This window comes from Lichenostomus cassidix, chromosome 7 (genome assembly GCF_008360975.1).
Source record: "Lichenostomus cassidix isolate B80296 chromosome 7, HeHo_3.0, whole genome shotgun sequence".
Lineage (NCBI taxonomy): Eukaryota > Metazoa > Chordata > Aves > Passeriformes > Meliphagidae > Lichenostomus > Lichenostomus cassidix.
The window spans coordinates 32,542,395-32,565,374 of NC_139488.1; the positions used below are offsets into that span (position 1 = coordinate 32,542,395).

At 42.4% G+C, this 22,980-nt stretch overlaps 1 protein-coding gene across 1 annotated transcript in view; it reads right to left on the reverse strand.

The window, feature by feature from the left end:
- NXPH2 (neurexophilin 2) overlaps nt 1–22,327 on the reverse strand; it is a 34,822-nt gene extending 12,495 nt beyond the window's left edge. The window contains exon 1 of the mRNA XM_085067134.1: nt 21,807–22,327. Coding sequence (XP_084923260.1) covers nt 21,807–21,860 — 54 coding nt within the window. The 5' untranslated portion in view covers nt 21,861–22,327. The remainder of the gene's footprint in view (nt 1–21,806) is intronic.
- Nucleotides 22,328–22,980: the final 653 nt, after the last annotated feature.

The following is a 22,980-nucleotide window of genomic DNA, read 5'->3' on the forward strand; positions in this document are numbered from 1 at the left end:
CTGAGCAGGGACAGGGGACATTGACCAATAATCTCAGGATAAAAGCTTCCAGAGAACACTTTTGCTGTTCTCTTCAAGTTTGATGTCTCTTCCTGGAAATCCTGCTGTCCTTATGCACTTTTGTTAATGCACCCTGAGTGGTACAGTCAGACCCAAGCTCTGGGAGCTGCTTGGTGCGTTCTTGGCGTCTCCCTAAGAAAAATATTTCTGCTTAAAGGCTTTGTGACAGAAACACGTGGGAAGTGCAAGAGCAGGCTGGATTGGTGCTGCCACAGAGGCACAGGGAGACATACTGCCACTCAAGGAAAGCCACATGTTACAATCAGGGAGGGCAGGGGGCAACCCAGGGGGCTGAGGCTGCTTTGGAAATGCAGCCCAGGGATGTCAGGGTCACACTGGGGAGAAGCTCCTACTCTTGCATCTTTTCAGTAAGATGGAGGCCCAGGAAGAGCCTGCAGGTCAGCACTGCCCCAGGACTGTGCCAAAACCTGTCCCTTGCCTGGACAAGCCCCTCCTTGCTGCCTTCCCCCACGTGCACCAGATGACAGCACAGGTTTGGGATGAAGGCCAGGCTGAGGGTTGTCCTCCTGACCACGCAGCCAGTGTGGAAGCTGGGGCTGTGCTGGAGCTGCCTGTCCCCATGCCTGCTCACAGCTTGTGTCCTCCCTGCTGAACACATGGAAAGCCACAGCAGTTTTCTAAATTAAATTAAAATTCTTTTTCCTTTTCAAACCACTTAGCATGAGGTAGCACACCGGGGCACTTGGAGGTATTTCATTGCTGCCTACACACATGCATGCATGCTGCTTTCCTAAATGAATTACTCTCTTAAAGAAGAGAAAATCATTGACTGAGGCTGCCCGATTATTAAGTTTTAAGGTGAAACAATATTAGCCTTTGCCTGGCAGCAGCCAGCCACGCCTGCAGCCATTGTGCACTGCATAGTGGGGTACTAACAGTGACTTCATACTGTAAGGTCCTATTGAAACACAATTTTAATCCCTTGTAATTTATTCAGCCATTTTTTATGTCCCCAAGAAGAGGAAAAACAAAATTCCTTTTCAAAAAAACCCCCAAAATGACAGGTTTGAGACGCTTTGAAAATGACAAGGTTCAAATTTGAAATCCAGTCACCATGTAAGTTTTAACTGGGTTTAATTAGAAGTTGGTCAGCCATCTGCCCTGATGTAACAAATCCATGACTTGTGTTTAACAAGGGGAGATGAGTTTGACACCTAGTTCGCCTGGAAGAATGTCACAAGTGCCTGGTTTGTTTCCTTGCAGGAATTTACCAAGACAATTAATATCTAAGATCATTGTATATGCACTATAAGAACAGAAGAAGATCTGAAGACAGAAGGCTTAGATCAGATGGAAATGTTACATTCTAGCACAACAGGAGTTAATACAAATTGCTGTCATTTGCATGTAAAAATATAATTTCAAACCTATTTGCCCCACATCTGTATCAAACAAGAAGGGAGCACACTCAACATATCTTTCCATCGTCCAATCTTTCTTTTACTGTGAATTACAGTGCACATAACCCCAAGTGTTAATTTGGTCTCATTCCACAATGCATTTGATGAATTCCAATTGGCACATAAAGAATAACATTTCCACGGTGTGTAGAAGAACTGTACTAGCAGGGTGCTTGCAGTTGGTGAAACAAATCCTGACAGCAGATAAATCACCCATGGCAGGGCTGGGATGCCACTTTACCATGTTGTTTTTAAGGCACATGTATCTGAAACATGTATTCCAGAAAATGTACAATCCTAGGAACAGGGCAGGAGGAAGTGTTCTCTTCAGAGGCACACTACAGGTGTTTTACAGGAAAGGCTGTATAAAAGCATAACCTGACAAAGTCTTCCCTGTGTTAGCACAAATAATGGAATTGGAATGCAAATATCAGTGGATAAGTGGATCTAGCCAGCTGCATCCCAAAAATCTCTGCAAAATCCCCAAAGGCCTGAACCTGAGGTCAATTTAGATAAGCACTCAGTGACAAATCTCAGCTCTGCTGTTTTGTCTTCACTCACAGCAGACTTTTTCCCCCCGCCAAAAGTTTAGATAATCATAGAATCACAGAATGGTTTGGATTGCAAGCGATCTTAAAGATCATCTTGTTCCAACCCCCCTGCCATGGCCAGGCACACCTTCAGCCAGCAAGGTGCCATGGACACTCCTATCCACATTCCCCTGCTTACAACCCCTTTGACTTTTCCCTGCTCCAGGACCTGACCACACACAAAACCAAAGTGTTCCTTCCACAGCTCGCTGTTCAGATTTATTTTGGGGTTATTCTTTTGCAGTTGACTAAAGTCTTGACCTCTCTGGCAAATAATGAATTTGCTTCCAAAACAGACTTTGCAAATTCAAGATTTACTCTGAAGATTTCGACTCTGCAGTAATCAGTCCTCACTACTATTTAAAAAGCTTAATAAACCAGTTTTGAAGGATCAATAATTGCTAATAAAACTTATAGGCACTGCTTAATTCACACACTGACTGTACAGGACAAAATGAGGTGTTTTTCACCAAACTGTCAAATTCTGAGCCTGTATAAGAAACCTGAGTACTATTTATGAATGGGTTTGGGAATGAGTGTTAACAAATGCCCTGAGTATTCTCAAACCCCAAACATACAGGGTTTAGGAAGAGCGGATTTTTAGAACAAGAGATGCGAGATGTGAGCTGATAAAGAAAAGCTACAAGAACTGGTGATGTGTAAGTGATGCCAGACTTCAAAAGTCACGCAATGCTTCATGTTTCTAATGCATGTTTTCCCACAGATTTTGGAGATCAAAGAAGGAAGCAAATCTAAATGTAACTGCCTAGACCAAAGCTGGTAATAAGCGTATGACAGACATAAAAGCAACTCGGCTGTAAATGTTTTAAACTGTCTCCTGTGGACACAAAAGGTGGTTCTACAGGGACAGGAAGTAATTCCCTGTATTAAAATGTAATGTGTTGCCCTATGTGATCAATTACAAAGCTATAAATATGTATGCGTGTGACTGAATCCGTAATAAAAATGTGGTTTTATAAGCCTCTGAGTCTCCATGATCAGGCCAATAAACTTGTTACATCAAATTACACTGCAGCTCCTGATACCCACAGACGTGCCAGCTCTTGTGATGAACCTTTTCAGGAAGGGCTTTGCCTGTCCTACCTCGCTGCAGTGCTGCAGGGACAAGGATGAAGGGAGCACAGCCCTGTGCCACTTCCCTGTGGTACAAACCTAATCTGGACCAGTCATGACCATCAAATCCACCAGAGTATATGCAAGGTAGTCTGCTGTAGATTTTGGCTCAGAAAGTGGTAAATAAATTTGGTTTGCCTGTTCTTCTTGGCTGGGTATGAAGTAGGGAACCTTCCAGCTCCTGTTGGAGGCACTGCAGCTTCTCCTGTCCATGAGCCATAAGTGGAGGAGAGCAGGATGGCAGCACTCAGTGAGAAACAAGGATTGTTATCACCTGCCTTCAGGGAACAAGGAGCTTGATTATGTTACTTCACTGAATAGAGTTAGTATTTCCAAATCACGCTCCAGAAAAGAAGGATCTTAGCAGATCTCCTTCCAGCCAGCAAAGTGCAACACCTCATTAGTGTAGGTAAATTGCATCTTATAAGATGAGCTCTGGTTCAACTTTGCTCAGGGCTCAGCCGAATTTCAGCAAAAATTCTGATAGCTGAGTATGGATCAAAATGTCCAAAAACTTCTGATGTGCAGTTCATTGCTTCCCAGAACTCAGGAGGAGATGTGTTCTCTGGAGTGCCAACAACATGCTTCACTTGGCTGCTTTTGTCCCTTCATCTTCTTGGTCACTACATGGGATAAACAGACTGGAGGGAGGAGGAAAGGTCACTATGCTGCTGGTTTGCTCCTCTCTCTGGTTTGGGATGCTGCTTCCCTGGCCTCACAGCCAGGCTGTGATGCTCCCACCACTGTGTGTAAGTGCTAAAAGGTCAGATCAGCTCTGATGTTCTACATTTAGAGACATACTTGATTTCCTGTATAGTAAGTCCAAATTTAAATGCACTATCCCTGGGTCAATTTTTGGTAAAAAAGTCTTGCATTTGGCATGACTGTACAAGGAACATATTCCCTACCAGAAGTCAGACCCATGCAGACACCCACAAGTTTCAGTAGGAAGTAACTAGGAAGCACACTGGCTGCAGATTTGACTTCTCCTGTCTGATAGCTAAAGGCTAGAAACAAGCAAGTAATTGAGAGTGTGATTGTGACAAAAGTGAATTGTAGCACCAGGTAGTCCTGAGAGAATATCCTCTGTTGCAGAGAATGGCACTGCCTTTGGCTTTAATGATTTATATTATGTCATAAGTGAATGAATAAGATACTCATTGTTTTCACTGCTCCACCCATGGCTTTAACCGAGCATCTCTGTGGCTAATATTACAGTTTACCTTTAGTATATGGTCTGAGAATTTATAAAAAAACCTTCTCAGCCGTTCTGTATGAAATACTTCTTACAGAACCATTCCTTTCCCGATTTCCTTCATGCCTATATTATTTACAGAGCAAAAAACCAGAGGGAATCAAATCACACAACCTACAAAAAGAGTGAAAAGCAAGGCCTTACTTGCTCCCAGTAGTGAAGAAATGTAGTGTTAAGACTTGAAACTCATTTCCAATTTTCTGTGTTCATACCATGGTCTCTAAACAGTGCATTATCTCACACACCAGATGTGCAGCTGCATCTAGGAACTACAGGGTGCGATAAGTATGGAATTTCAGCCCCATTTCTTCTTTTATGTTTTAAGACAAATCCTTATTCTGATTTTAATTTATGTTTTTGTCTTGTTTTCTGTGTGCTTTGTGAGGTGGGAGAGAAGTGGGGAGTTCAGTGTTCAGTTATAGAAATGGAAAGAGAAATCATGTGGGACTCAGAGTATTTTAACTTAATAACACAAGAGATATCAACATCCACACCTCTAATTTTATTTAAATTGGTGTAAAATTAGACTAGAGAAACAGCTTAAACTGTTGTGCTTAACTCCACTTAAGTGGAATTTGCCCACAAGTCAGCAATCTCTTGGCTGATGCAAGCTGCATCTGGAACTGAAGGAAATGGGAGAGATCTTGAAAGTTATTTAAACCACTGTCAACTGCTATGATGAAAATACTACTTAGATATTAAGTAATTTGAACACATTACAATTAATGTTACTCCTATGGTACTAAGAGGTTTATGCTTATTATATTAATTATTATTATAATAACACAAATAATAACCATAATTATGATGGTAATAAATAATAATAATAATAATAATAATAATAATAATAATAATAATAGTGTTCTGTCTCAGTTGAGAGGTGGTGACCTCATGAAGGAGTCAAATGGTGTTGCAAATGCATGTTCTTCATGTATGATTAGTCATCCTGGAAATAGATGGCATCTATCATCTGGCATGAAACTTTGTACCAGGATAAGTTAATAATAAAAATTATAAGTTAATAATATAAGTTAATAATAGTAAGTTATAAAACCTGGATCCAGCATGCTATTTTTTTGGTATTTAATAATATTTGGGCATTGGAAGGTGGAAAGAGAGGTCCCAGAGGGAGCAAATGAGTTTTATTCTTCAAGGCACATTTTTGCCTTGCTGTTTCTCCAGGAAGGTTCCTGTCCCTGTCAGGAGTCACGGAGTGTTCCTTTGATTCCAAGGAAGGTTTCTGTGGTCTCTGGCAACACCTGAACACCAGTGTGGTGCTGCTGTTCCCTGGGTGTGAGCATGGTTTCCCCAGAAGCTGACAAGGTTTGGCTCCTTGCAGGATCAAATGGCTGCACACCTCCAAAGGAGCCGAGCCTGATGCGCAGTGCTTGCAGTCATCCACAAACAAATGAGCTAATTAAATTTTTTTTTCTGTGCTCTGGTATACTGCACAGTCCAATTAAGTTGCTAAGCCAATCATCTTGAAGTAAATCAAGCATATTGTTACATAATTCTTTTTAACAAACAGAGACATCATTATATGAACTAGGTTCTAAGGGTGCCAGATGCTCCTAAACAGGGAGTCTAATTTATTTTGTTGATTTTAAGAAGCAACCCATTCATGTGTGATAGCTTTTGTCATCCAAAATGCTAATTCTTGTCTGAGTTTAAAGTACATTTCTGTCTTTCTCATACAAAAATAAGAGCACAGAAGAGCTAAATATGGACCCTCTTTAATTCCCTGTCATACAATCACATACAAATCTTGTCCCAAAACACTGAATAAATGTCCTTTTAAACACAGATAATAGGATTGCAATTGAAAAGAGGCCAAGACCGCTTGTCAAAATTATTGTAACCAATATGAAGAAAAAACATCTGATCTCTGAAAACAAAAGTATGCTGAAGAAAGAGCACTTGCTGAAAGGTTAGCACTGTGTAACGGGAAAAATGGGATGGACTGCACTCCTGGGCAGCCTGGGAAACCTCCTTCCCTCTGTAAAAAAAAAGATTATGTGCTTTGGATTTGATTAACGTTTCAAGGATACTACTAAGGGAGATGGGCAGCAGAGATGTTCCCTTCCAACACTGCCAGTGACACAGGCTCCTCCAGAGGAGAGCAGAATGTGCACATCTAACCCAGTAATCAAGCAAGACTCTTGTTATCTTTTTGCCCTTGGTTAATGCTTCTTTTTCCCCCAGAGAGAAGATTATAGAAAACTTTAAAAAAAAAAAAAAAAGTGTTGGTTGGTTTTTCTGATTTAGTCACTGGGGGGTTGAGTGAGTCCCACGGAAGTCAAGGTATGCAAAGCAGCTTTGGTTGGCAGTTCTCTCCTAACTCCCTCCAGGGGTTTCCTGAAGGAATTGCTCTGGACCATTAATAACCTGCACCCTCAGAGAGGCACAGCAGCACCGAGGAGAAAGAAATGGGGATTACTGAGTATTTTCTGTGCACCTGTGCTTACCACTCTGATTTGTTCCTGTTTATTTTGGACCACAGCAAAACAGCCTTGCTTTGTATTTTCACTTGGCCAGTGATGATTGAAAGTGATTTCTCTGGATAAAAGCTGAAGAAAAAACCCCTGTGGTTTCCATTTGGACATTAGAAGGTTGATGTGTTTTGCTGTCACATTCTATTTTTAAATGCATGACACTGCACAGGTGTTCAGACTCCAAATCCTTAGCGAAATCTGTCATCTCTCTGCAGCTTGTCACTACATCAGCTCACAAACTGAGGGGAGAACAAAGTTCCTGTATGGCAGAAAACTGCAAGTGCTCGACTGTGGTTAATGATAATTTCACAACTGAAAAATATCCCTACATTTGATAAATTTTCAGGTGTCTTAATTGCTTTGAGGTTCATTTGCCTATCTAGAATTTCTGCAATTATTTTTCTACAAGCCCTGAATGTGTAGGACACTAACAGGTTAAAAATGTGAATAACTTTCGCAGGAGCAAGTTATTAGTCTGAGTCAAGGAACAGGCTGGAATTTTACCTCTGTGCTTGCTCTCCATAAAACTCTGAATTCAGAAGGATGAGACTCACAATTACAAATCTTCCTGTGTCTGCCTTAAGCATGTATTATTTCTGTATCTGTAGGCATTGCTAAAATGTAACACAACAAAGAATTTAATAATCAGCATTTTAAGAAAACTATTCTTTTTACTCAGTAAAAAAATGGGGCTAACCCACACTAACGCTGTTCTTGAAAAGTTTGTTGAATCTTGTACACTGCTAATGTAGAATTCAGGGAAAAGTATCCCATGTTCAGACTGTAGAGAAAGGTGGGGAATGAAGCACTTCTTATAGGACTGCTCCAGAATCGTCAAGCAAGTGCACATTTCTGCCCCACCCTGGGCATCCTTGTCCAGAAGAAACATTTCCTTCTGTCTCTATGGGGCAATTCGCTGTTGATATCGGAAAACCAAACTCAAGACCTACTCTCCAAGTAAAGCTTAGATCTCCTAAAGAGACTTGAAGTGAACCATCATGTCCTTCTAGCTAAATTAGAGATAAAATTGTGAATGAAAGCTATTCCTTTGCAGATGATTATTTAGGTTTTGGCTAAATGATCATTTAGCATCCATCACTAAACAAAACCAACAGTGCCTGTCTCAGTGATATCATATTGAACTCCAAGGAATCCATTTGGCTCTTGCACAACTAATTCAAGTCCTCTGAAGTTTTATTTTATTTCCTCCACAATCCTCACTACCAGTCAGAGAGAGCAGCGAATTGGGGTCCCCTGAGCAATCTGAACCCAAACATGGTCCAGAGGGATAGGTGGGTGTCATTCAAATGTGCTGAAAGAGCCAGCTGACGTTACTGTGAGGCTGCTTGCTATCAGGTTTGAAAGGTTTTGAAGATTGGGAGAGGGCTCTGACAACCAGGAAAGACCCCAAATATAGCAACTGTTTTCAAAAAGGTTAAATACAATCTGGGAGATTACCAGCTGCTCAGACTCACTTCAGCCCCCTGGGAAATCATGCAGCACATATTTTCTGAAGTCATATGTGGGCATAGGAAGGGGAAGATGATGACTGGGAAAAGACAGCATAGATTTACCCTGGATTTACTGAATTTACCATGATTGACTAAACTGGTTGCCAACTATTGATCAAAAGATGATCTCTGGATGAGGAGAGAGTGGAGGAATGTCACCTACTTCATCTAGGTTTTTGACACTGCCTCCCAAGCATTTCTGCCTCCAAGTTGGGATGGTGCTGCCTTGATGAGGGGATGACAGTGAAAAGCAGCTGGACTGAGGCTCAGAAGGCAATGGCTAATGAGTCACACTCTGTCCAGACATCAGGAGCAAAGGGATCCTGTTCTTCTGTAAGCCTGCAGACTGAATTCACAGATGGGCTTTGAATCACTCTGCTCATAATCACTATCACTACTGAAAAGATTTGACGTAGTTACTGGAAATCACAGTATAACAGAATAACCCTCCCAGAAACTAATCTTCCCTGAGATGATTTAAACAATCTTGTTTGCTTCAGATTTCATTAAAAAGTTATTTTCAAAATATATGGTTGACAGTTGTTGACGTTGGACCAAAGTTGATTATATGAACTATAGGCTTTGATTGGCAATATATAATTGAATTTAGCATTTTTTTTCCTCCTTTCTAATGCACACATTCCTTGAAACAAGTCATATTTGTATTGTGTGGTAAACTTAAAAGACAGCTTTTACCTGCTAACTTCCCAGGATTTTGCCTTACATATACATACTGAATATGTCACAGGATGAAATGTTCTTCCTTGCTTGGCAATACAGCCAAGACTGCTTCCTATTTGAGTTGCCAGGAAGACAGTGCATTCTTGAATAGATAGCTCAAAAGCATTTTGATTAAAACAGATTTTTTTTTTTGCCTGGTAAGTTTCAAAAGATCACAGAGCAGACATACAATTAGCACAATGTGAAAGAAGTTATCAGAAGTTAACTTGTGAGAATTGTATTTATATCTACAAAGATTTAAAAAATGATTCATTGTGATCTCCTGGATTAATCTTTCACCCTACACTTGGCTATAACACCTGCAGACCCCATTGCTCCCAGGATTATGACACACAACAGAGAGGGCTCAACCAGTTGGCCCCGGAATTGAGACCACATCATGAAATTAGCAACCAGAGCAGAAAAAGAGAGACAATTATGGGCTTTTATGAGTTACATCAATCACTTGGATTTATTCATATTGTCTAACAGAAGATTAATAGTTGTATAGAACATTAATATACTTTTACAGCAGTGTAATTTATAAAGGGAAAAAAAAAAAAACTTAGGAAAAGTTGTGATGCAATCTACTATTAACATTTTGCTGAGGGGGATGAGACTGTTAAACTACTCACCTTGCAAACACTACTTAAAATTGACAAAGTACAGCCTAGGAAGGTTATTCTGTAGCTTATCCTCCAGGGTCAATAATTCTATACTTGGAGATTTCTCTGAACTGATTTGTCTATATTTCAGATAGGAACACACTTTGATGTTCCTAAACAAATTGATGCATTTCCTCCACACATTTATTGTTCTTATTTCCAACTGCTGAAAGAATAACTAGCACCTTCCTCTAGCTCTTAATGGAAAGCTTATCTATTAAAGATGATGTCTTGTGTGAGAAAAGGTGGTGGTTCCAGGCAAAATGACTATTTTACAGACTACTCTAAATGTATTTCTTTCAGTAAGAGGAAATTTGAAGCAATATTGGGTTTATAGCAACAGAACATGTGATTCTTTTAATAGCATCGTTCAACAGGAGCTTTTCTTACACAATGACAGCGACAAAGGTGTCACTGCTTGCAAAGAAATGCCTCCCTCGGGAATTCGTGGGGTATTTCTTTAATAGGAAATTAGAGACCGAGCAAAACATTTAGGTGTACAATCTGTTTATCTGTATTTCCTGCTGTTATTTTCCTTTTCAGACACCATCAATTCTACTCAGAGCACTGACACCCCTGAAGAGCTTGCAACGGAAATAATTTATTGGAGAGACTGGTAATGTTTCTGGTAGATACGAGAATGTTCTGCCTGAGCTCTGAGCTGACCAAAACCTCCCAGCTGCATTCATCCTCCTTTTTGGGGCTGTTTTGCTTGTTAGCTCATGCATGGTGCTAACGTAGTCACGTAGTTCACATCTTGAGAATATCCAGAGAGCACACACATTGTCCCATCCTCATGGGCTGGCTGCAGATGTCCAGGAAAAACCCAACCTGTCCACATCACATGCCCATTAAAAAAAAATTGGTAGTGAAAGCATCACAATTTGAAGTAGAAAAAATATTCCAAGAGAATTATTCAGAACACAATGTCTTCCTCCTGAATCTAGCCCATTTTCTTAATCTGCAAAATTGTCAAATTCTCCAAGACTCCTCTGTGTTAGGGTTAAAAGATACTTCCTAAGCAAACTGGGGCAGCATTTATCTTTCCAGGAAGTTGTTCTGTGAAAACCAACAGGAAAGAGGCAAGACAAAAAAAAGATTTTTGAAGTGACTCCAAACACTCAGAATCAGTAGAAAAGATCAGTAAAGAGGCAAAACTTGCTGTGACTCATAGTGCTAATATTGCAGTTCTTTGAGGAAAAGGTCCCCAGGAACAAGCAAATAATGCAGCCTGAACAAAGTGTCTCAAGAGTGATAGAAAAGAAGATAGCTAAGCATAAACGGAAGGAATTAGGAAAAAATTTGTGCATAGTATTAGGAAAAACTAAACAATATGATACCATCAGCTGTGAGAGTTCCTAGGGATTATCATGGGACCTTTTAAAAAAACACCAAGGAAGAATACTGGGAAGTGTTCAGCACGAGCAATCCTGTATCTCAGGAAGATACTGGGTAGCTTTTCCAGGTACCCATCTGATCAGGAGAACAACAAAAGCAGGGAGAGCTTGACAGACAGCAAATGCAGTTTCTCTCCAGTTTCATAACTGGTGCCTGAATCTAACCTCTAAAACCACACAGTAAGACACACAACCCAAGTAGTCCTTCTGTTTTAAGACTGCAAATTCCCTTTAGTTTGTTTAGGGGCACACCTTGCCAAGCACCTGAGCTGCTAATCCACGTATGGACTCTCCCAGGATGCAAACCCAGGCATTCCTTCCTTGATTTCTGCCAAGGGATCCAATCCAGGATGTGGTTTTCACACACCTTTGACTAAGGTTGCAAAAAGAGGAAAAAACCGCTTGCAGCGATGCTTCCACCCCATTTTATTTTCTAGTGTATCTTCCCAGGCACCATATACAAATTGCAGGTGTTTAATTCAAACCTGTGATATCGATAACCTCTGTATAATTTTTTAATGACTTTGACTTTTCCAGGAGTGCAGAAAAATCCTGATCACATTGAGTTAAGATGTTATTCTCAAATTAAAGAAACAAAGAAAATAACCCAAACTAACTCACTTAATTTATGTGGGTTTTCTTGCTGCACTAAAATTGATCACTACTCCTTTTCCAGCTGAGTGTTTCGAGGAGGAGTCTGAACCAAATGAATTATACAATAGCCCATGTTTCCATTACAGCCAAGGGAAGATTAAAAGCTACTCTGCAGCCTCTGTGTGTTTGTCCAAAACCCCAAAATGTGGCCACCCCAGGAAGTCCTGGTGCACTTTTGATTGCGATGCAGGTGTGTTTTGGCATTCAAAACTTGTTTCTGTTTCAAATATTATTTTAGCCCATTTCCTAAGAAAATCAAGCTTCCTGTCATGCTGTTGCCCATCACTGAAATAACTCTTCAATCATTCTGGGCACTTCAGTTGGAGCAGAGCTGGTGATCCCAAGGATAATTAAATTTCTGTTAAATAATTGCCTTGGATGAGACAGAAATAGGGGCATAGGGCACATGTTCATATAAGAACAAGCTTTATTAATACCTTCTCACAGACTGAGTTTATCTCAATGCTCCCTGAAAGTATGGAAGGATATCACTGGTGTGGGACAAGTCAGTCAATGACTACTGAGTTGTGTTATCAGGACTGCAGCTTCAATATCTAAACAGAACAAAGTTCAATCTCCCTCACAGTTACCAGCTTTATTGAAAAAGAATTAAAAATATATCTACTAGTTACTGTGGTCGGTACAAGACAATCCAATCCATCAAAGCACAAGAAAGATACAATAGCCATTATATTTGTATTTGTCCCCATATTCGTCTTGTTATCCACCAAAAATATAACTGTGCTGTTCATTGAAAGAATCCTGCAAACTCACCAGAAGGCAAATTTCTGCAGAATGGTGTCCTTAGTCATCATAAAGACAAAGTTTGCGATTTTAAATTCATTCCTTCCCCCATTGTTCAATGTCAAGTATTAAAAACAGCAACATTAAAACATTCAGTCTAAGCAAGCAGAGTAACAGATCCCATCCAATATCCACAAAAAGGTTTTTTAAATAAAATATGGAGTTTAAATTCCCTGGTTGCTGAAGCATTAGGCTGACCATTGCTGATAACACATAGGTCACACGTGTCTGAATAAAAGGATTATGGGGTGAACACCATAAAATGGATCTGAGTATGAGGTATGTCATGTTTTTTCATTCTTACATTTAGAGGCATTTTATTTAATTTAAATCAAATAGGTCCTAACTCAACAACACATTTCTTCTCCTGTCAGACACTCAACATATTGGTATTATTTTAAGCTAGCTTAGCTTGGTGCCAGGGACAGGACATTGAATTCTAGTGAGAAGAAAAATAAGAAGAGACTTGAAGAGTGAGATGGATGAGAATGGCTTTCCCACTTTTTAAGAACTCTAAGGAAAAGCATTAACTGTGATTTCACCAAAACTGATGTAGAAAAAAAAAAAAAATCTGGGATTTTGGGTTCTAGGGGAAGGAGAAAAAGCATAAAGAAACCAAAATCCTTCTGTGCCCCCAGGATGGTAACATAGTAGAAGTGAAGTTTGCTGCATTTCTTGGTCTGGATGGAAGTTTTACACACCAGAGCTCACTGCCACAAGAAGACCTTCACAGGGAGAGGACATCCCTACACAGAGGGGAAAAACACACCTTTTAGACAAATGCTTTTTAGGGCAGAATCTACACCATCTGCAGTTCTGTAAAACCTGCTCCTTCAAACCCAAATGTATGACAGCCCCCACATCACAGTCCAGTCATGCTTTAAAAGTGGATATCCACTCAGATTTTGACTCATGACAAATAAGTGAAAAAGTGGACAATTTTAAATGGAAACACTCTAGAAGTATATTACACAACCAAGGACTCAAAGCTGATAAACCTTTGGATTGCTCTGCTACCAGAGAGCTTGAACAGAAGCCGTCAGCAAGGGGTGAATGGATAACCCCTAGTAGATTCTGGAAAGGGGACTCTAACTATTTGTTTCCTGCAAAAAAAATTAGGTTTTGTAAAAATTTTTTTAATCTTTAAATAAATAAAAAAAAAAAATTAAGCTAAGTAGTAGAAAGGAAGGCAGTCTTTCTATTTGCTCCTGGGCTGCTGTACTTTGGACCAGGGGGGCATGTCCAGTAGGAAGAGGAAAGCAAGGAAGCTGCTGGTTCTCCCAGAGGAACTGAGCATCCATTGCTTAGAAAAAAACTTTGGGAAGATGAAGCACAGAGGGAGAGAGAAACAGAGGGAGCAAGCAGGCAGCTCACAGCAGAATGCAGCTTAGAAAAGCTCCCTGGAGGGCCAGAAACTTCTTCACAGCAGTGAGCAGACCCAAGCCAGGGGAATGCGAAGAAGACTGATGGATTTGTCATTCAGCACAGAAGACAGTGCAGTTTGACTCAGAATTAACTCAAAAATGGATGTTTCCAGCACTGGAAGACTAATTCGATGCCTGGAAACGACACAGCAGCTCAGCAGCGGGAGGCAGCAGAGCCTGGCACGCAGCAGCAGCTGTACCACAGGATTTGTCTCAGCCCCACAAGTTTAACATCGGTCTTTTCCTTGCCTCCAATGGTGACAGAACTGAAAGTAGTCAACAGGAAAATTGAATTCAAAACAGACTGAGGTGTTTCAATCACCTAATTTCAAGTGGCCCATGCTAACACACCCAGTAAGTCAGTGGTGCCACAGTAACATTATCTACTGCAAATCTTTCCACAAAGCTATGATTAGCATTTTGTTAGTTTAATGAGCGGAAAACAACTCATGCTTTAGCCTTCTCCCTGGCACTGTTTGCTCCAGAAACTGACTGAAGGAATGGGCTTCACTCCTGCCTTGACCCACATTATGTCACTCAGAATTGCCCCTGCTGTCAGTGAGCTAAGATCAGATTCAGCAGATCTTTGCCTTTGTATGGAGTTGGGCCAGTGAAGGAGAAAGTCAATTATGAAGAATATTCTTCTGGTCCACTGGGGTGAGGGTAAGAAATGTGCCTCCAGGCTCGATTTTGTTTCTTTGGTTTCCCAAAATAATGATGACACACATGTAACACATCTTGAGTATAAAGTGCCATGAACTCCAACTACAGTGCATTATAAAATTACTGTTATGTGCCTATTCTTGTACTGCAATTTCAGAAGTTTTCTTCTAGGAACCACCCAACTGCCTGGAGTAAAGAGAAAATTCAACTTGGGAACTCCTTGCCCAGGTTTAGGCTCCCAATGGTGGAGAAACACAATCACTAGTAACAGCTACAGCTAAAGGATTGAGAACAAACCACTGGGCATGAGACCCTCAAATTCCCACTGGGAACAGGAGTTCCAAATTCCCAAACACGTTATAAACAGAATCAACCAGCAGGTGCCTGCAAGGAGAAGAGAGACAGGCAGCATTAAAGGGAAAAAACCTTCAAGGTCCTGTATTTCACCCTCCTGGGTTTCACGCACAGGTAAAACTCTGTTATTGTGGGAATATTCCTGGTTACTGTCAGTCTGCCTGTCCTCTTCCTGCAGCAACTTCTCAGGCTCACTCTGCTGCCCACAGGGCTGTTTTACATCCATTGTCTTTCTCATATTCACCTCTTACTCCCTCAGCAAAGTCCCAGGGCTTTTTCCTCCAGGTTAGCCTCAAGCACAGCCAGCTCCTTCTCCATTAAAACCCCTTAAATCTACTTAATAGCAGAACAAATATAGAAGTACTTCTATGCACAGTGTTTTATTTTCCTAGATAATGGGTAAAGTAAGGTGAAATTAAGGTTGTGTTTATACTGGTGATTGATGATATTAGAAATACTTGGTCATCACCTGAAACAAGTACTATAATGTCAAGAAATTCTGAACTGATTGCACACATAAACCAAACATGCTGGATCTGGAGAAGCAGAATTAGGGCTTTTGGAATAGCCTCAAATCTGCACTGTAATGATACAATAACCATAATTGGCCCCAATGCCCATAAAACCTGATTTTAGAGACATTAGATTCTTCACTTTATTTTTTTATTTCTCCCTATTCTTTCATTTTCACTTCAGCTAATAATAGCTTCTATTACTACCAGTCATTTGGAACAAAGAGAAGACCTATCTCAGGAACTACAGCTCTTACAGCTCTTTAAATCTACCTTAAATTACAGTCAATTGTTCAAATTCTATATTTACAGTAAGCACTGCCATTCCAGGGAAAGCAGAGCATTACATCAGCACTGAAATCCCTGCTGCAAAGACAAAACTACTCAGTCTTAACTGCTGACCCAAGTTCACAGCCCTTCATTTCCTCCCCACTCCTAATCTGTTTCCTTGAACCTCTTTGTTAAATGCAGCTGAGCTTAGAGCCAACACAGAACAGGAGATTCCCTACAGGAAAGGAATTAGCATTGTTTTCCAAGTCCTGACCTGCAGACTGGACTTACTTCATAGCAGTGATGCCCTGCTGGAAGCAAAAACTGCCTAGCAGGTCCACCCCTTATTTTCTTTAACTACCAAAAGAAACAACACAAACTATAGCTACAAACGCAGTGGGAAACTGGCTGAATGGAAATAGAATGGGAATGATGAATGGGGTTGGGGAAATAAACATAAGCATATTTAAGATTAGAAGTGAAAGGCCAAAGCTGCCTTTAAATAGGATGTCTGGAAGTCAACTTCAGGATGAATTTATAACAGCCATGTGACATGTGAATGGGAATTTTCACCATCCTGTTTACCAGTTCTGCTAGATTTGATCCAGCTCTCCAAGATTTGATCCAGCAAAGATTTTACAGCCGGTGTTTGTGCTTTATAACACATTTGGTGAAGTGGTATGTTAAAGTGGGCAAAAATCAGGACAAGATGACAGATTAGCAGAGCAAATGCACTGTCCTCTGAAGTGCATAGCACAAACCCGAAAAACCCCTTTCCTTTTTCCTCGCTGCCTCTGGTTTTGATACACTGACAAGTAGTGTGAAAGATCCAAAGCGACAGGCTTCCCTGAGCACCAGGACAGCTCACTCTGTTTCTCACCAAGATGCAATCCCCACCTATGCAATCCCAGCTTTTGTCTTAAAACCATTCCACACAGAGCAGCACCGATCTTTCCTTACTGCAGTGCTTTACCAGAAGTGCCCAAGAATTACCAGGTCTAATTCAACACTTGGACCAAACCAAGGTCAACACCTCACCCTCAGATCACAGGCAACTTGCTGGCACCCCAGTGCAAATTTCCCAGGTCATGTGGAGCAGCTCTGGCTTCTCCTTGTACAATTTTGTTTGCAAAGCGTTGAATAAGGGCAAAAATTTTAACAGTATAGGAGGAATTTGGTATACCAAGGGCAGAGTTGCACCTCTCTGATGCTCCTAATGTCCAGGTCAGCGAGTGGTTTCTGCTGCTTCAACTCCCATTCCTGAGTTCCCTTCTTGCAGAACCCAAAGCCCAGGAGGAAAATCAGAAAGGTGGGAGTGATGAGAGTATCTCAATTTAGCACTGGGGATTCACCAATCTTTCCATTTCACTTCCCTGTCTGTTACACTTACAGCACAGCTCTGACATCTCTCAAAGTGCTTTACAACGGCAGAAAAATTCCTTGCATGTTACAGATAGAAAGATTGAGACTTGGATTTTACTTTGCTGGGGAAGCCTGGGGTGTCTTGTGGTCTACTGGACATAAGTCAAACAAGACTTTCTGTACAGATTTTAAACAGGATCTATAATCTTTCTGTGCCCCAGTCAATCTACAAATAAACTGAAAAGTATCACCAGTTTCATGGAACTAGGACAAAAGATGTGATATAAGGACAGGTTGTGTTGTGAACCTCCTATGTAAACCAAACCTGGCCACATCCACCTTAAGACACAGTTCCTTGTTCGGGGTAATAATTTCTCAATCTACTGATTCTGATATTGATCTGTCTTCATCTCCAAACTGCCTGCAATTCTTGGGTTACCTATGTTACTTTATTACACGAGAATGAGACATGGGCTTACAGCGCCTACAGCATCAAAAAAAAATTACCAAAAATCCGCCAAATGAAAGGTTGGGTCCAATATATTTTATGACAAAGTTCTCCCTGAAATTAAGGGGGGGATGGAATTTCATCAGTGCACTTCAAGATGACCAGAGGGAAGCATTTACCTTTCTGAAATGGAGCTGAGAGTCTTGCATAGTGCCTATTTCTGATTCTCACTGCAAGAGCATGCTATCTGAACCACATTTGCAAGGCTATGGAGACAAAATTGAAGTAGCCAGAAGGAACATATCTCTGTGTTTCTACACCTCATAGGGTATGCATATTTTAAATGGAAAGGCAGCTTTAGCTCAGCTTTTAAGATATTTCTTCTTACAAAGGTATATCTTGTACTATAGGAAATATTCTTTCAAGCTGTTAAGAACCTTAAATTCTGTTAAAAAAACCCCAGCGCTGTAAAAGTTTTGTTTCATTGTCAAAAACTGTTTTGGTTTTAGTTAATTTCAGCCCTTGAAATTCCAAGACAAACAACCTGTCATTGAATTTCACTCATGTCAAATGTTATACTTCAAACTTGGTGGAGAAAAATCTTAACAGCATTTGACTTTTTTTTTTCCTAATTATTTCTTATCTATACAAACACTACTGGGGAAAAAAATCAGCTGCTTTTAAGGGTTTGTAAAATGACTGATTCCTAGATTTCTAATGCAGCAACAACTCTGCCCAATGATAAAGTTAGAAGCGAGTTTCTTGATATTTATGGAAGCAACTTTTACTACAGGCACTGGAAAACGCTGCTGTGATCCTTTCCTAATTTCAGACCACAGAGATGCAAGAATAAAGAAATAGTTACAGTGCCTGATTACCCTAGAACCACAGGTCCTGCCTGGGAGTGTGTGTGACTCTAACTACACCTTGCCTAGACAAAGGGATAGTGACAGCTTGTTTTTTTTTTTTTTAATTTTTTTTTTCCAACAAGAATTCTTTAAAATGACAAGTAACATTTCCAGGGAAGTAGCAAAAGCCCCTCTTGCTTTGAGGTATTTAAAGCTGACTTAACAAAACATTAGCAGGCATTCTGTAAACTGCATTATCCTAATGCTTCACTCACTTCAATTCTCAACATGTAGAACTCCATTACTTACGAAGAGATAACTAACAGAGCATTCAGCAATTATGTGACAATTGGAAAAGCTTGCTGAAAATTAATAGTAAAGCAAAGTACCTATTAATGATAACACAACACAGCAATTTTTCATCTTCTTATCAATAGCAGCCCAGACATGCAGTGACTGCGCATTGCAAATTGTTGTTTTGCTCCACATTGTCAACAGAAGGCAAACCTGAGTTTTAAAATGAATGTATTCCTACAGGAGCAAGTTAGCACCTTAGCCTGACTCAACAGCAGCCTTCCTTACTGCTTAATATATCCAAATATGCAAAACATTTCAGGAAACATATATGCGCTATTGCTGCAGGCATACTGGTACCCCATCTATTAATCAAAATAATAATCCAGGAACATGCTACAAAAACACATCTACGCTCTATTAAAAGCGCTAAACAAGAACTTCTGACTGAACAATGTTAGATACAGTAGATAAAGAATCACCTAACACTGCTTTCAGAAATTCTGTGAGACACTCTGCCATAATCTCCTCAAATTTGTGAAGTTTCACATGGATTTCATCCTAATTTATGCATCTTTAAGAAGTAGGTAAGTAGACAGCGTACTTGTACTTGAAAGGCAAGACAGAATTTGAAGTTCAATCCATTAAAATAAAAAGTACTTCTCCCTTTTGCAGTGCCAAAATATAATACATTCTTACGCCTCTGATTTCATTAAAAAATCAAGATTGCCCCATCAGGAAGGGTTTGATGGTAGCATTTCTGGCTTACTACATTTCTGGCTGCTGTATTGCAACACTGAAACCCAGGATTTTTTTTTCCTTTTCTTGGCTGAAATGGTGAGTGTTCATTATAGTATTAACACTATCCAGGTTGATTTTTGGTTACAAAAAGAAAGAAAAAGTCAAGAATCAGTAATACCAATGCCTGCCTTCTAAACTTGCTAATCAGATTCCAGGAAGCCTCCAGTCCCTCCAAATTCTGGCCAGAGAACAAAGAATAGCACAGACTTGCATTCAATGCATAACCACCAACATAAAATATTTCTTAATTTATAATAAGCTGTAACTTTAACCAGATTTTGTGGTAAGAGCATGCCAAAAATGCATCTGTTCAACTTTTTAACAGTGGGTTAGCATTAAAAGGTACACCTAAAATGCCTCAAAAATCTCATACATTTTCATTTTGCTTTAATTTATTATTTAAACTAACTTATATAAGCTATAAAACTAACTGACTCCAAAACCTTGTTGGTTGGTATCTAAAGAATGCAGAAAAAATGAATCCTCCTGGGTGAGATGAGTGCTACATCCACCTGAGAACCTGCAGTGGCTATTTATGATTTTTGTTTGATTCAAGGGAGCAACTTTGCTTCTTTTAGTCAGCCTTCACTCACAGCATGTAAAAACCACAGCAAGCAACTTCCCAACATCATCCATAAAACATTGCATAACAAACCCGATCCCTGACAGTACAAGTTTCAATTGATCCCTTTGAGAGCTCTAAAAAAAAAAAAAAGAAAGGAAAGAAAAAAAAGAAGGAAAAAGGAGGGTGCGGGTGAGTGAGAGGTTGTAGGTGTGAGGAAGGGGAGTTTTTATTTAGTTCCCTTCTGCTCAGCAACTTTGTAATCCATTTGCTGCTCTCCTCTCCCATCTCTCACCCCTGCTGTTGTTTCGCTGGAAACTGGGCTGCAAGAATGTGAAGAATGTAAACAGCCTTTTATTGTCCAAAAGGATGGGAGTGTGAAAGAAATGTGTGCCTTATCGCAGGGCTGCAGCTCGCTACTTCATTGCTATGATAAAGTGCTGGAGCAAAAAACATTACACGACAAGCACAATCCAAAACCGGATTAGAATTTGACATAAGCTTCCTCAAAAACTAATCAATCACCTCACGCTGTAATACTAGACTCCAGTTCTTAAGGAGGGTGTTTAATCCCTTCAAGGTTTATTACACACTCCCTGTTGACTACTTCGTGACAAAGTTTCGAGTCCAAGGCAGCTGGCGAAGAGAGGCAGAACTTTTGCAGCAGATGTATTTATGAGAGTAAAACCAAAACTCCCCCCAAAACGGCAAGTGTAGTTACAATGTCATTTCGAAATGAAAGCGAAGATGGCCAAACTCTTTTGCAAATACATATTTTTCTCTTTTTAACCTCTCCCGCCTCACGGACACGAACATCAATCCATCTGTTTGCTACCATCAGTGCCCCAAGGACGAGGCATTGGCTGGCATGGGAGAAGTTGAGCTCCTCGCCCATCTCCAGCCGCGCACCTCGCTTCGCCTCCCTCCCTCTAGAGCTCCCCATTTCGCAGTCTGCATCTCACCTTGCCTCCACGTCAGTCCCCGCATTCCCCCACCGCATTCAGAGGAATATTTAGCATAACACCGCCGAGTCCCACAGTTTCCGACAAAAATTAAGGAAACACCTGGGGTGCGCTGCAGCAAGCCGAAACTAACGGGGGAGCTTCCCGAGCGCAGGTGACTTTATCTGCGCACCCAGCTATGTCTTGCACACGAAAAAAAGCGCTTGAGAGCAGCTGGAAACTTTTGGGGAGCGGGCAGTCTGGGCGATGCTCGGCACACACGCATCCCTCCATCCCTGCCCGCGGTGTTATCCAGCTCCGCGGCTCCCGGAGCAACCCGGGGATGCTGTGCTCGGGAACACCAGCGTCCCGCATCCCAAAAAGGGGCGAGCACCAGCAAACCCGCTCAATAAAAATAAACTAAGAAAGATAAAATTATTTAAAAAAGGAAATGGAAAAAGGAAAAGAAAAGCAGGAATGTGTTAGGGGCTGTGGCAGCAGGTTCGGGGGAGCTGCTCGGAACCGGGCTCCAGAGCGGACCGCGCCCGCCGCTCTCCCCGGCGGAACGCACCGCTGTCCCCCAAGCCCCCCGTGAGAGTCCGGGGCCGCGGGACGGAGACTTACGAGCTGGAGGACGCCCTGGACCACGACGAGGGGCAGGGGCTGCAGGGGCACCATCCTGGCTGCCGGTCTAGGCGGCGACTCCCCCGGCGCGGGTCTCGCTCATCGCCGCTCCGGGAGGAGGACGGGGGGCAGGACCGAGCGCAGGGACACGCCGCCCGCTGTCCCAGCTCACGGGGCGCTGCCAGGCAGCGGCCAGACCCCGGCACTGCCGCGCCGCTCGGCTCGGCGCCGCTCTGCTCCGCGGGCGGCCATGGCGGGCGGGAGGCGGGCTGAGGCTGAGGCGGGCGGGAGGCGGCGGCGCTGCCCGGCTCCCCCCGCGGGGCACGGCGGAGCTCCCTCACAGCCCGCGGCCGGCCCGGGCCCCGCCGTCCTCCGCGCTGCACGGACCCGCCCGGTGAGGGGAGCGGAGCCGGGGGGCGGCGCGTCCCCGCCGGGCGCTGAGCGAACCCCGCTGCCCCGGGCGGGGCGGCCCGGCCCTCACGGCAAGTTTAGAGAGCCGGCGGCCCCTCCTCCGCCCGCGGCCGCCCAGCCCAGCCCAGCCGGGATGCGCCTCTGGGAGCCGCCCTGCAGAGCCCGGCCGCCCCCCGGGAGAAGGAGTGACAGGTGAAGAGACACTCGACGGCCAACCCTCGGTCCCGGCTTTGTGGGGCAGCCCTGTCACCGCTCCTTTCTGAGGGGAATCTGCCCCCTGGTACCCACAGACGGCTGGGCAGCCACGGCCCTTGAGGGGAGACCCGACGTGTTTCTGCTCCCCAGCTGTGGGGAGACACGGCGGGACGGCCTGGGAACATTAACATTGCCCCGGGGACACTGAGCCCGCCCTGGGGACACTCAGCCTGGCCTGGGGACACCACACGTCTGTCACCTGGGGCCGGCGTTCCCTCGAGCGATCATGTTCAAGTGAGCTCCTTGTGCAGGGTAATGGTGACCCAGCTTGCGGGGAGCCCCGAGGGCTGCAGGACCATCTCCAGAGAAGTCACTGAGCTTAGATCCATTTAATAACAGAATTTAATGAATACTCGCCAGATCCATTGGCCATGAGCAGGCTGAAGCACTTGTCCCTGCGCTTTTGAGCTGCAGGAGTGACAACCTTGTAAGGTGACAACCCTGTAAGGTGGTAACCTCGAAAGGGGCAATAAGTTGTGACTGCAGGAGGCTGGGTGGGATGGTGACC